Genomic DNA, 13,905 nt, shown 5'->3' with positions numbered 1-13,905 from the left:
TTACTCCTCCTGAGGCAGAGTTTTGGTGCTTTAATACACCAGCTTTAAAGATATAGGAGAATTGATGGAGATTTTTCTCTCCATTATCTCCAGAGAATCTAAGGACCCAGCAGTCTTTCTGTTGCAGCTATCTTAAAGTCTGTGTGCTGCAAGCATTCAGATGCAGAAAATGGAGGAAAATTATACAGCCTTCCTACAACTTTGAGAATAAATATTTGATGCCACCTTGAGCTCTGAAATCAAAGCTTTATACTGGTAACATGTAAATGTTTGACAATTTCCTCAACTTTTGACTCTTGCACTATACCATGTTAGTACAAGAACTGAAACAATTTTAGGCTTCATAGTTTTAATCTTTATGATGAATACATGGCTTAGGCTTATAATTAATCTGTGTTGTGTTTTCAATTTTCCCCTGATCAATTTTTGATGCAAAGGGGCAAAGTACTATCACCATCCTGTTATTAGAAGCTTATGGGACTGATAACTTACAAAGTAAGCAAGATCTAAAATAACTCAAGGTCAACAATAACATTAAACCACTTGCAGTATAGGTTCTGTTGCTCAGCTCAGTTTTGTGGGCAGAATTGCTCAGACGTATAAGAGATGACACCACTGGTGTGTTTTGTTGTCTGAACCTGAGTATTGTGTGGTCAGGACTGCATTCAAATAGGTTTGAAAAATGAACACCACTTTGCCAGTCAGAGTATGTACCTTACAATGTCCAACCCAACGCACTTGTGTGTGTTACTCATTAGTACCATTAGAGAGCGCTGTTGTCACGGGTATGTTTGTATGGTTTGTAACAATGCAGTATTAGTTGCATTTATGGAAAAATAATAATGCAAATAGAAAACAGAAAATTGCATTGAAATAATGGGATTAATAAAGTTGTCTGTCTATTTAATCAGTATGCAATATCACTCATTTGTTGTGTTATTTGGCTTATTGTGCTCTACATGATATAAGGAAATAAATATTATTTGTTGAGCAAAAAAGTGAATGAAACAGAAAAATGTGATCAGATTTTAATAACATTAGTTATAATCCAACAATAATATGCTTCTGGTTGATATTTTCCCATAAGGTGGTTTGCTGCAAAACCATAAAATAAAATAAAAATAAAAATTACTGCCTACATGTTGTTTTCTGTGGTTTCAGTGCTCAGACAGAGAGCAACATTTGTTCATTGTGGTAAAACAAAACAATAAATAATATGTCTGCAATGTAATATTAACTTCTTTAAAAAAGAAGAATTTTTTACAAAAATCTTAACTTTATTTATCTATTTGCTCATTAATTCCTGTTTGCAAACATTTAATCCTCTTGTAGCGTACAGAAAGTTTAATAATAAACTTACATAACTTAACTCTGCTAGATATGCAAATTAATTTTATATTATTTACTTGGGAAGAAAAGGCCTGTTGCATGTTCTGAAAACAATTTGTATTTTTATTTTTTTTTTGTCTTTAATTCTTTGGCACAAAGATTTGAAATTGAGAGAAAATAATTTATTTATTTTCTTCTAGTCTAGACAATATATTTCACCACTAGATGGAGACAACCACTAACCTTCAAGAAAGAAGCAGGCAAGAAGATTTAAGTTTCTGGTGGAGAAGGGGTGTAGGTTAATACAATTTTCTAAAATCAAAATTTCACCAGCACAAGTCAAATAGTCTGATTTGTCTTGTAGCCTTAAACATAGTACGTTTAGATTTTCACTTCCTTGATCAAAAAGGGTGACTTAGTGTTTGTATTTATGTGGACAACTCAAAAACATTAGTTCTTATTGTATATTTGGGACTGAGGCTTAAAATTGAAAAGAAAACCACATTTGATTGTGAAGACACAGTTTTGTTACACTATTAAGCAAGTTAATGAAATGTCACCACAATGTAATTAAAATGTGTTTCACTAACAAAGCAAACTCTCAGACTGGTGCTTTGGGGGTTAGTAGCAAAGTGAAAGACATCAAGGGATGTAATGCTCAGAACAGAGACTTTCGTTCAAGGACAACAGGACAGTCTGACTTCCCCTGAATCTGACACGGCCTCACGTCCCTCAGCTACCAAAAGCTGTTTCACTTCCACAACGTCTTCTGGTGAAACATTTGCAACACGCATTTTCCACCCGTGCCAGTCTGGATCAGCCCTGCTTCTCTCTAGCATTATCAATGGATGATCACAAAGAGGCACGCATCATAAAACAATGTAATGTAAACAACCATAAGACATAACTGAGAAAACAGCCTCATTCTTTGATAAAAAGGAGCATAAATGTGATGACTCAGTGTTTATTATTGATTGTTTACTCCTGAAATGTATATCCTTTTGTTCACATCCACTATGGTGTGAAAAAAAAAGCTATCAGTATATCAGCTTCCCCCATCATGTCTCTGTTCAACAAAGACCTAGAAAATAAGACTACTTGGCAGATGATTCATCTGACTACATGACATATCTGCTAAACACTGTTTTTTTTTTCTTCCATTCTAAATGTTGCAACATTTCAGAGATAAAAAAAATACATGAATACATTTCTTAAGATTATAAACTAGTTGATGTAACAGATTTCAAATATATTTTCATTTTAATTCAAGATTCCTTTGCCGCACTTTAGTATCTTTGACGCCATCTGCTGGTTTTCTTAAATGGGAAACTGTTTACTCTGCCAACTTATTATCAATTTGAATTGCATTGCAATAAATTACATTAAATTGATTTATTTGGAACTGAAATACGTCAGGGTATGAATTGGACCTCTTTGTAGGAGAATTCAGGTGAACTTGTGCTACACACTGAATGACCACTTTAGTAGCAACACTGTTAGCGCACATTGGGAACATTCTTTAAATGACTTGAGTGTAGAATTATATAATTGCATAGGGAAGTTGTCAGCCTCACCTGCATATCCAGAAGGTTTTCTTATTGGACTGAAATCTTTTGGTGGACAATAAACTCAATGTCACATTCAATAAACCCGCATGAGAAGATTCCAGCTTTTGTGACTTGGTGCATAATCCTGTTGGCTAATACATGTAAACATGCAGCCTAATGCAGCAAGGCACAGAAATTATTCTCAGTTGATTGCAGAAGACCCAAAACATAATATCTCCCATGACAGTAAACCAAAACTAGCAGGGACTGCTTTTATATTATTTACACCAAATTCTGATCCTATTGTTGCTAATAAGTAATTGCACATGGCTTCTTAATAAAGTGGCAGATAACTGTATGAATGAACTAACGTTACCTGGTAAAAAAAAAAAGTACAACTGTCTCTTCAAGTGGATGATAATGTTGTCTGATGATTCAGATACCAGTAAGTTTCAATTCATCTGAGTCATCCAGAGAGATCTGGCGCCAGTTTTAGCTAACTCTGTGTTAGCTTTGATGAAAGATAAGCCCAGGGTGTCAGATGAGCCATCACTTTGCCCTGACAAGCAAGAGCAGAGCACACAGATGCATGAGCAGACAGACAGTAATTCCAGTTTGAGTAAAATTGCAATTATTCATTCTGTAAATTTTGAAAAAAGACCATGGACTATCGGTGTATTTGTATGTGGACTATTGTATAAATACAATGTATTTGTACATTGTTTTTATTATGTACAAATACATAATTCATTAACCCATATAAGATACCTCTTTGCTGTGTTTTATAACATTTGAGTTTCTGTTTTTACATTTACATAATTATATGTTAAAGTCTGTTCATATTTTATCAACATAACTCTGCCTTGACATCTGTGTCTTAGGGTTTCTTCAGACTTGTCTGGTAAGGGTTTCCACATGTTAAGTGAAAATAAACTTTGTTCCTTTTCAAAAACACTAGAAGAACTTTTTTTGCAAAATGGAAACCATCAACCTATCTGCATATTCCTGTAAATACTGCATTTCCTGGCTCTTCACAAACATTTTTTCAAGTTATTTGTGTAAACAAAAGTGAAACTGCTGTTCTTCAACAGCGTATGGTCTCTTTCTGTTAATTTGTTATGAGTGTTAAATATCTCTCAAAACTCACATCCTGTCAGTCCATCAAACATCTACTGTTGAAATATATCATGACTTTCCATTATTATGTAAGCCTAATGTCACAATAGCTTTTCTGAAAACATACAAAAGTTGATGCTATACAGTTGACTGATGAAAGGGGGATGTTGCACAGACTCAGGGGAAATTTTCATGTTAGGGACATATTGACAGTATGCAGAAGTTACTTCTTAGAAAATTACTGAGTGAAACAAATATTACCACAGAATTCTTTTCATTTCTAATTGGTAATGAAAGCTTTTTACAGTCATCTGGTGGTTTCCTATTTGCATTTTTGACACATTCGGAGAGCAGAATAGATTGTACGGTTGTTCAGCTGCTATGTAAAGTTGTTGAAAAGAGGTGGGTTTTGCCAGTTTCAAAATTCATTGCAGAAAATATTCAGGTCAAGGACTTTACTGCTTTCCTCTCAGAGATGAACGATTCTTCCGAGAGATTGCCTCAAATTGGGGGAAGCTTTTCTTTATGAATCTCATGACAACATCAGGAAACTGATTTTCTTAACAACCGCGTCACACCCTTACACCACAAGTATCCTCTTCCTCATTTAATCGTGAGAGAGGAGCTTCAAGATTTTGTAAATATTCCACTGGTTAGTTAGCATTTCATGAAGGAACAGAGCATCACTCTTTTTTTTCCCCCCAGCACTTTAAAGCTTACAATAAGATCCTTTTGATTTCATGTCCGACCTCAATATTTCGTTGAATGAACATGTTCAGACCTGTCTGTTACGAAAACACTGTCAGTTCATATTTGTCTAGTTTATGTATTTCACACTGTTGGACTTCATGATCTCACACGGAAATACAAAGGGAAGATGAAAAAAAAAAACTTGCAACAAAAGAGGAAATAGATACTAAGAAGATTCTTCTGAGAGATTGAGAAAATCTCTCAAAAGATTAGGTCACATTATAGCTAAAATATTGTTTTAGTGGGCATTTATTTGTGTATTTGATCTTGACTTGGCTAATTTGGCATTAAACGATTGTTGGTGAGTGCTTCCAACCAAATCAGTGCTTTCCATATTCACAGTTATATTTTTGCTGTTGTGATGGTGTGGAAGTCTCAACATGGACCAGTTTCAGTTGAGACAGACTTGTGAAAAGTAACTCTTTGTGTAAATTAAACCCTGTTAGTCATTATTTGCCTCTGCAATGTTCTTTCAGAGCTGAATCCTCTCTGTGTAGCAATCAACTCTCTCACAATAGTACTGAGTGAAGAAGTTCATTGTGAATGTTGCAATTACAGCTTCACAGGAGAAATTTTTTTTTTATGGCAACAAAACTGACATTTTTAGTGATACTGAGGAAGCACCTTACTGTCGGCACAGATCTGGCACAATATTAAAATGCTTCTCCATCGGTCAGTACCATGTAAACATGTAAATATCTTATCATTCTCTTTTCTTTTCTCACCATAACAAGAGAAAAAATGATGAAATTAGTTTAGAGTGATAAGTTGAATCAAGCTGCCTTTGACTTTTGGTTCTTTTTTGTGACTAGAAGAGTCATTTTTGTGCACCTTTTAATTTTTTAGTTTTAAGTACAATTTAATCTGCTATTGGACAAAACAGTTTTGATTTGTCTAAACCTATCTGGGTCAAAATAAGAGGTATGAAGAGACATATCATTGGCTCATTTTTAATGTCCATGAGGTCTTGGTATCTCTTCCCATTAGCAGTCAGGTCTATTGCTAAATGGGTTTCTGAAGAAAGATATTCCATGATATTCCATGATTTGAAGAGAGGTGTTTTTGAATTAAAATGTCAGTCATCATTGATTGCTTGTAAATTCATTTAAATTCAAAGCATACATCATTAATTAACAGTTTAGTTTTATTTTTAAACTTTTACTTTTAAAATCCAATCTTGAGTTTCAACTTGTTTTAGAAGTTAAGGTGTTGTCTGATGTACATAAAGTATTAGTCTAAAAATAACCCCACATCTGACGTCAAAAGAAAACATAATTTTGCCAGGGCACTAAATTACCATCTGCTCATGAGCTTGTGGATGTCAAATGTCTATCTTTGTTTCTTCACGCTGTCAGTGGAATGCATTAATTGATTTGCTGACTCATTTGCGGAGCACAGTGTGGCAGGGAAATTTCTAGAAATTCAAAGAAGTTCAACGTGCCTGAGAACCTATAAACAAACATTTTACAGGACATTGTGCAAAATCTTTTGAGTAGAACTTATTCATACTTCATTCTCTTATTCTTGTGAAACAATGAGTTTTTAGTAACACTGAAAAATTTGTTAAGACTCATTATTGCATTTTTTTAGGTACACAAGCAACCATAATAACACTTAATGAACCAGAAGTTCAAAAAGGCTTAACTAAAGCTCTTGTAAATGATCCTTAGTTAAATTTTGTGGTAGTTTCTATTGTTAGTAGCAGTTGGACAACTTTTTGAAAACTAATTGCATTTATTTTTAGATACACAAACAACCATAATGACACTTAATGAAGGAAATTATTAACTATGCTAATAATTTGCAGGTAATTAAATGTTTTGCAAAGCAGCATTACTTGTAAATTATGAGCACATTAAGGTTTAAGGCATTTGAATATTTATAATAATGCTAAACGTGACGGGATTTAACTATCACGTTAAATCCTGTCACGTAACAGTTTAGGTGTGACTAAATTTTGTGCTGGTGCACTTAGGAAAAAAAGTCAATTTAGAGTCCTGCTAAAATCTTAATGACAACCTGAGATGGGGAGTCTGCGCAAATTCTGTTCAAGTAAATGTAGCATTGCTCCAGCATGTTTTCATTCAACTAAAAATAAAAATGGATCCAAGAAATTCCTCATGAAAGTATTTTTTTTTTTCAAAAATGTTACTCAAGTAAAAGTAACTGAGTAAATGTATCTATTCAACCTTTTATTGGCTTATCACAATAAAACCCAAGAAAATTTATTGCAATTTGTGTTTCTACAATGAGAAAATGGTAAGTTTTCTCATTAAGTAGGCTTAAAAATGTTGATGTACGATTTTTTGGAAGAGATTAAACAAAACAAAAATGATCAAATACAGAAGCAATCAGAAAGGGAGCAGATACTGATCTACCTTGTTTGGTAATTGAGGATCTGTGACCCTCTTGACTTTATGTTTCTCTTGGCATTAGCTGTAATGTAACTTTGCAACAATAGTCCTGCACATCATGAACCATAAAATACATCTTGGCTTTGTTTCTGAAGGAAAGTATTTGTGATGACATCATCCACATTATGTTTTGGAGACATGTTGTTCAATGCCATTCATTACACTAGGGAAGGCATGAGGAACGTACAGCATTCACTTTCTGTTTTCTTATACCTGTTCTGATCTCGTTGTTCTTCCATCAGTTGTCATCACTGTTTTTGTCTACTGAATCAGCATTCATAGAAGCTTCTCAGGCTTCTGCGTGTTGATGAGAAGTTTTGAAATTTTCAAGCTCAATGACGAGTTGACACTGGACTGACAATGAATGAACATGCACATCTTTTTAAAAAGAAGTTAACATCCTTATCATTGCGGTATGTTGCAATTTCTAGATTAACTGGCCACTCTAAATTGCCTTAAGCCTTAAGGCATAAATGTCTGGATTGTTGGTGGTTCCCTGGTGGTCTCCCACTTTTACATGTTTTGGAGCTGGAGGTAGAGCAGGTTTCTAATTGGTTCTTTGAAAACAAACATAACTGGTTTGATCTTTTCATAGCACTTGAGCTATACATAGTACCACAGCATTGTGTCACGTTTATCTTGTCTATGAGGATCTGAATGAAGAAAACCAGTTTATCAACCATGACACAGTGTTTGTCTTTTGTTGCCATTGCCTGACTTTCATTTATGTATCATATGGATCCTGTTTTAATCAATGAAGCTTTATGAATGTTATTAAAAAATGTCATGCACATAGGTCACAATTCAATCATGTGAACCAAACTTTTAATCAGAATTTTAAAAATTGTAACACCTTAGCTGCTATTTTTAGACAAAAAGTGAAGGCTTTGTTAAATTCCTTGAAGTCTTGATTAGGCCTCTGACACGTGCATTGTTGAATTTTAACATTTCACTTCCTACAAAAGTTAGCAGCTTTGGATTGTCCTTAAGTTACGTAAAAACGCCAGGTGTTGAAAACAGAAAGGACTTCTGCAAACTTGGTAAGTGAATGCTGCTTAAAGTATGCTTGTGTATATTCTCAGCCATCTCAGGCACATCTATCACAACAGGCCTAAGTCAGAGGAAACTGGACATTCACTCAGGAAAACTGATTGAAAACCAAATGTTTTTAGAATAACTGGTACAAACAGGTCATATTGTTAATCTAAACCAGAGTATGAAGCGCTCCAAAATGCAACATGATGCCCTTTTTTAGTCATGCATAGTGTCACCTGTGAAATTTGGTGTTTTTCTATTGAATAATCTTCAATTCTCTGAAGACTCAGACTAACTGACACATCAAAAGAAGTTTGTCCGGACTCCCAACGATGACAGGAACAGCCCGTCTGCGATATCAGTTGATCATTTGGTTGGAAGATTGAGAGGTGAAAAGCCTATTTGTGTTTTTCTGATTAGAACCTGTTCTTTGATATTTGCATTTTTTGTATAAATTTTGCTCTCATTTTCTCATGTTAATTTATTTAGTTTTGTATTTTTTTCCCCTTGTTACACACATTTTCTTGTCTGAATTTTTCATGCAAATATGAGAAATTGTGTTTCAGAGGCTGCACAGCATAGCAACAGGCAGCATACTAATTGGTGCCAGGACCAGCAGCTAAATTGGCCACAAATTGTTGATCTCATAGCACAAAATTGACTTTTCTTTCCAAATTCAAAGGACTTTAGAATATGCTGCTCATGAAGCCTTCAACATATTGTTTTTAAGCAAGTCTGATTGCCACATCAGTTCTGAAGATCTGTGCCAAATAGACAACTAGTTTCATTATCTCTATATAAGTTAAATACATTAACTTATATTTAAATCACTTGACACTAAGTACATATCCTAGTAGGGATAATTAGTTGGATATGAGATTTGACCATTTGGTCAAATTGACCACATTCTCAAAGTGGTGATTTGAGAATGGCTGAGCTAAGATCCTTTGGGACTTCCAGCTTCAAACAGACAAAATGGGAATGACCAACCAAACTGGACAAAATGATCATTGTAGGTGAGAATAGTTATTTTTTACAACTATTAGTGGACTGTGTTGGATTGTGTAGAGGTGGCTTTCAGGCAAGAACTATAAATTCTTTGTATGCATGAGCATAGTGACACATTTCCTGTTTTAGGAAGATAGTTGCTCAAATGTATAAATATGAGTTGAAAACATGTCAGTAACTCCAACATCAGACTATCATCTCAATTTTTAGATAATGTAAAAATAAGATACAATTTAAGTTTAAAACAGAAACACAAGCTCAACTTGTGTTGAGCTTGAACTTTAACACACATTTTCACAATGACATCATATGTCCTAAGTGATTTACATTCTCTGAATTTTCCCATGTATGTGTAAAAGTACTGTTCTGTCAAGCAAGCAAAATGAAGGGTGTTGGCTCATAAAATGTGCAGTCCACAGTCTCATGTATACATCTGCTGTTGCTCCTGTTTCTCTAGAGGGGAAAGTTTGAAATAAACCAATCAGCCTTCCTCTAACCACAAACTTACAATACCTGACCGTTAAGCCCCCTGAGGGTATTCTTAAAAACTAAACACACACGCACTCACAGTGTGTCTTTCAATTTTCACTTGTCCTCACCTAAGCTAATCTCAAGTCTCACCCTAAACCTGACCCCTGTCCCAAAAACAGAACTTTTTCTAAGGGAGCCCATGACTTATTGCCCTAAAGGAGCAGTCAGTCTCCACAACATAGTATGTGCTAGGAAAATGGTCCTTACGCTTCATGGTTCTTACACTGTATCTAATACAAGGCCACACACACACACACACACACATGTTTGATGTGCATTACTAGTCATTTATTTGGTCCTGCAGCTTGAATTTGGTTTACAAATTTTTTAATCCATGTCCTACATTATTTCATTGTAACCTTGCCGACCCCCCCAAAATTGCTCTTAAGACATTTTTCTGTTGATGGTTCCCCCCAATAATGAGATGGCATTTACGCCCTCGTAGTGTACATAACTACAGTTTCAATCAACTTCCATACAAGATTCACCAGGAAGACTGAAACTCCTCTGTAACTCCTCCTCATCTCACTTCTGGTCATCAGTGCCATCCAGATGTCACGCTTCGATGACAAATACATCAGAAGATAAAATTCAAATTTGATCCGATCCTCCCACTAATCACAATCATGAGATTCACCACTTTTCACTCTGTCATAGTCCCAGGCATATGGTTCCTGCTTCATGCACTGGAACTGGAAATGTGGCTTCCTGAGCAGGAACATCTCGCTCTTATGAACACACTTCATAAACCTTCTAAAAATTAGTTCTGTATCTTGTCAATATCAATTTTTGTTTATATTTCCACATTTCAAGCCTCGACTTGGTTTTTTGTCCTCATTTCTTTCTCAAATATCTGATTCAAACACAAATCTTTCCTCACTGGAATTTTACAGCCGTGAGTCAGCGACAACAGCCGCTCAGACAAATCCGTAGTCGTCCAGTTATCTGAAAGGTATTCTTTTACTTGCACCAGCAGGCCCTCAACGTCACAGGTGTTTCACTACAGCTGTCAAGTTACAACCCAGCTCACGGGAAACTAAACACCATTTACTTACACCACATCAGACCATCTGATCTTCTCCTCAGACAATACCAGTGATGTTAAAATGCCCAAGTTTCTGTTTTCCAAGATTCGGTTTAGCGATATAAAGGATTTATTTCCAAATGTACAACGACCAAGAAGGTAAGCCAGACAGCATGATACTGACTATGAAAATGTTTTTCTCATTGTTAGTTATTATTTTGCATAGATTTAATTTGATTTGTGTGACAGGATTGATATTGTTCTGAGTCAAAGGAGGAGAAACTACAACATATGGTCCTCAGGTCAAAAATCAAATGGTGAAGCTTGTCCTTCGAACCTCAGGTAGTGGTTTTCTGGTCATTTATTGTTTCTGCTAGTAATATATTTTGTGTCCATGGCAGTAAAAATCTATAATAAATATTTGTGCTTCAGCTGGAAGACTGACAATAAACTTGACCTATCTCTGGAAAAATGGTTGAAAGATAAAAGTAAGTATCATTACAATCCTCCCAAACACTTTCAACAATTAAGGAATTACATAAGATACTGAACAATTGTTTGACTTTAACCTGTACTTTCCCAAAGGGTACAGAACAGCATTCCGTTCTTTCCTGGAGTCCGAGTTCAGTGAGGAAAACATTGATTTTTGGCTCGCATGTGAAGACTTTAGGTCAGCTTCAGATGACCTGAAATGGAGAGCTGAGGAGATCTATGAGGAGTTTATCAAACCTACAGCATGCAGAGAGGTCAGTTTGACAGTGATCCAGGAGTTCATACTGTACAATAAGAAGAGGAGTCGCCAACTTGGCCAGGAGTGGGCTCACTGTCATTTTCATTGCCATTTTAAAGAGTCTTACATGACTGAACGACTCATTGTGTCAACACAATGATCCAGAACAAGAATGAACAAGAATGAAGTGAAGCACAACATGTAAGCTTAGGATATCTCAACTTCCAACTCAATTTGTGCTCTGAGTTTCAGTGAAATTTTGGTATTTATTTCAAATGATGCCTTGAGCAGAAAATATTTAGATATATTTCCCAGCACATATCTTGGGTGATTTTTATTTGTGATTCTATTCACAATTGTTTATTTCTGAGCCAAATAGTGCTTCACATTTCATAGAGCTTTTATTTCTGAGACATCTCTTCTATGCCAGATTAAGTCATTGATTATTTTTCCTCCTTATCATAGCTGCACTCATTCACTGCACATTCTAAATTTAAACTTTCTTTCTTTTTTCTCTATTAGATAAATGTAGACCACAGTGTCAGAGAGAAGATCCAGGAGTCGTTGAAGAAGCCAAGTCGTTGCTGCTTTGATGAAGCCCAGAAACATGTCTACCTCCTGATGCTGAGAGACTCTTGTCCCAGATTCCTTCACTCAGATGCTTACCTGAGTTTGAAGCGCAAATCTAGGACCCATTGGTACATTTAGGAGAAAATAGGTACTGTTCCCATTTCAGGGGAAAAACACTACGACTCAGTGTCCTGGTACATTAACAAGACGTGTGTACAAGCTAAAAATGTTTTATGTTTGTAAGAATATAAAGTCGTTGAAAAGAACAGCTGAAAGAGAGAGGAGTTATGTGATGACTATGTGTATTGAAGGACAACGACATGCATGTTTATGCCTGTTCAGGGTTGCTTGTAAGTGCTGCATGTGTTGCTTGAAAGTCTAAGTATGTCAGGGGAGATTATGGAGAACAATAAAAGATTAATGTATGTAAACAATGGCATGACATTCCTTTGTTTTTTAAATGAGGGATTGTTTAGTATTACAGTTTATTTCTTAATGTTGATTCTTTTCTTCTTTTTTATTCCTTCTTTTGGATGCAGACTATTGACATTCCAGCAGAGTTTGGGACTTGAGTTTCAGTCAAATAGCATGAAGTTGTAAGCACAAGAACTTAAGACTCACCTGAAACAATGATCTGGGACTTCTGTCTCCTGATTATTTCATGATTAGGAGTGAAAAAAATTCAGTAAATGTACCTTTCAGTAGATGGTTCCTGCTCCTCGCTGTTATCATGGTGTATAGACAAACATGGTTGTCATTGTGATGTTACACAATGAGCATGGGCTCAATAGTCAAGTCAAGTTTCTTTTATAACACATTGAGGCATTTCAAACAGCTTTACACCAAATAAATATAATACATTAATTAATTGTAAAAAAGCAATAGACATTACATTTAGTCAAATGCCAGCATATTGATATATCTTCCAGTTATTATGATTCATAGGCAACTCTAAATAGGTGAGTGTGTAGTCTGGATTTAGAGGAACTCAGTGTTTCAGCTGTTTTGCAGTTTTCTGAATGCATTTTAGGACAGATTAAGCATAATGTTTGTCAACGGTACATAAAATCTAACGTAGTTAGTTGTAGCTTCTCAGTTAATTTGTTTTAAATCAATGTTCACAGTAAGATAACAATAGAATGAAACTTTGGCTAAGATTCGCTCATTATTGTATAAAAGGGTGAGCTTGATTTGTTAGCCAGAAAGTACTGGGCTGTGGGAGATTAATGATTTAAACTGAACTTTAACTTAGATCACTTTGCATCTTTCAAAAAAGTATAATTTAACTTACTTTAATTTTATTATTTTGAAAGTAAGGGAGTGTAATTGAAAAAACAAAAGCCTCCAGGTTCTTCAAAAATAAAACTGATTCTATTCCAGAAATTCAATATTCTCTCTTTATTCATTCATAATTTTGAACCTTGTTCTTAATATTATTTTGTATGATGTCCTTTGGAGCATAATTGATGTGCAGACATGAAAACAACACCTTTAAGTCTAGATTTAGTAAATGATTTCCAAATATTTTTTGCTAATCTAGTGAGGAGAAAAGAGCCTTTAAACATGTTTTGATGCTCTAGTAAAGTACTGGATACTTTGAATATAAGGATTAATGTGTGCCCACTATGTAAATATAAAAACAATAATGTCCTTTCAAAGTGAAAAAACTTCCTGTTTCATTCATTCAGAACCTGACATTAACTAGTAACCTAAGAGGGAGTTCACAACCGGTTGTTTTTTACATGTCAAACTGAATCCTCAAAATGTGAAAGAGTTAAAGTTGTCTCTTCTACATTAATTGTATTGATAATGATTAGAGTTGATAATGAAGGCAAGGTTCAGGCAACTAGA

General features: G+C 35.0%; 1 protein-coding gene across 2 annotated transcripts; it reads left to right on the top strand.

Annotated features, from left to right (window-relative positions):
* Positions 1–10,727: 10,727 nt before the first annotated feature.
* Positions 10,728–13,313, top strand: LOC129375308 (regulator of G-protein signaling 21-like). Of its 2 annotated transcripts, none has more exons than XM_055054317.1 (5): positions 10,728–10,913; positions 11,004–11,099; positions 11,187–11,242; positions 11,340–11,500; positions 12,007–13,313. In XM_055054317.1, exons 1-5 carry the CDS (start codon positions 10,837–10,839, stop codon positions 12,190–12,192), a joined length of 576 nt encoding a protein of 191 aa, XP_054910292.1. In that variant the 5' UTR covers positions 10,728–10,836; the 3' UTR covers positions 12,193–13,313. The 2 variants fall into 2 exon arrangements, with proteins under 2 accessions (XP_054910292.1, XP_054910300.1); XM_055054325.1 differs by having other exon boundaries at positions 10,731–10,913; positions 11,004–11,096; positions 12,007–13,310.
* The last annotated feature ends 592 nt before the right edge of the window (positions 13,314–13,905 follow it).

This window comes from Poeciliopsis prolifica, unplaced genomic scaffold (assembly GCF_027474105.1).
Source record: "Poeciliopsis prolifica strain line A6 unplaced genomic scaffold, Auburn_PproV2 SCAFFOLD002, whole genome shotgun sequence".
Lineage (NCBI taxonomy): Eukaryota > Metazoa > Chordata > Actinopteri > Cyprinodontiformes > Poeciliidae > Poeciliopsis > Poeciliopsis prolifica.
Note: the sequence above shows the minus strand (reverse complement) of the source record. Positions and strands in the feature narration are given on the sequence as shown.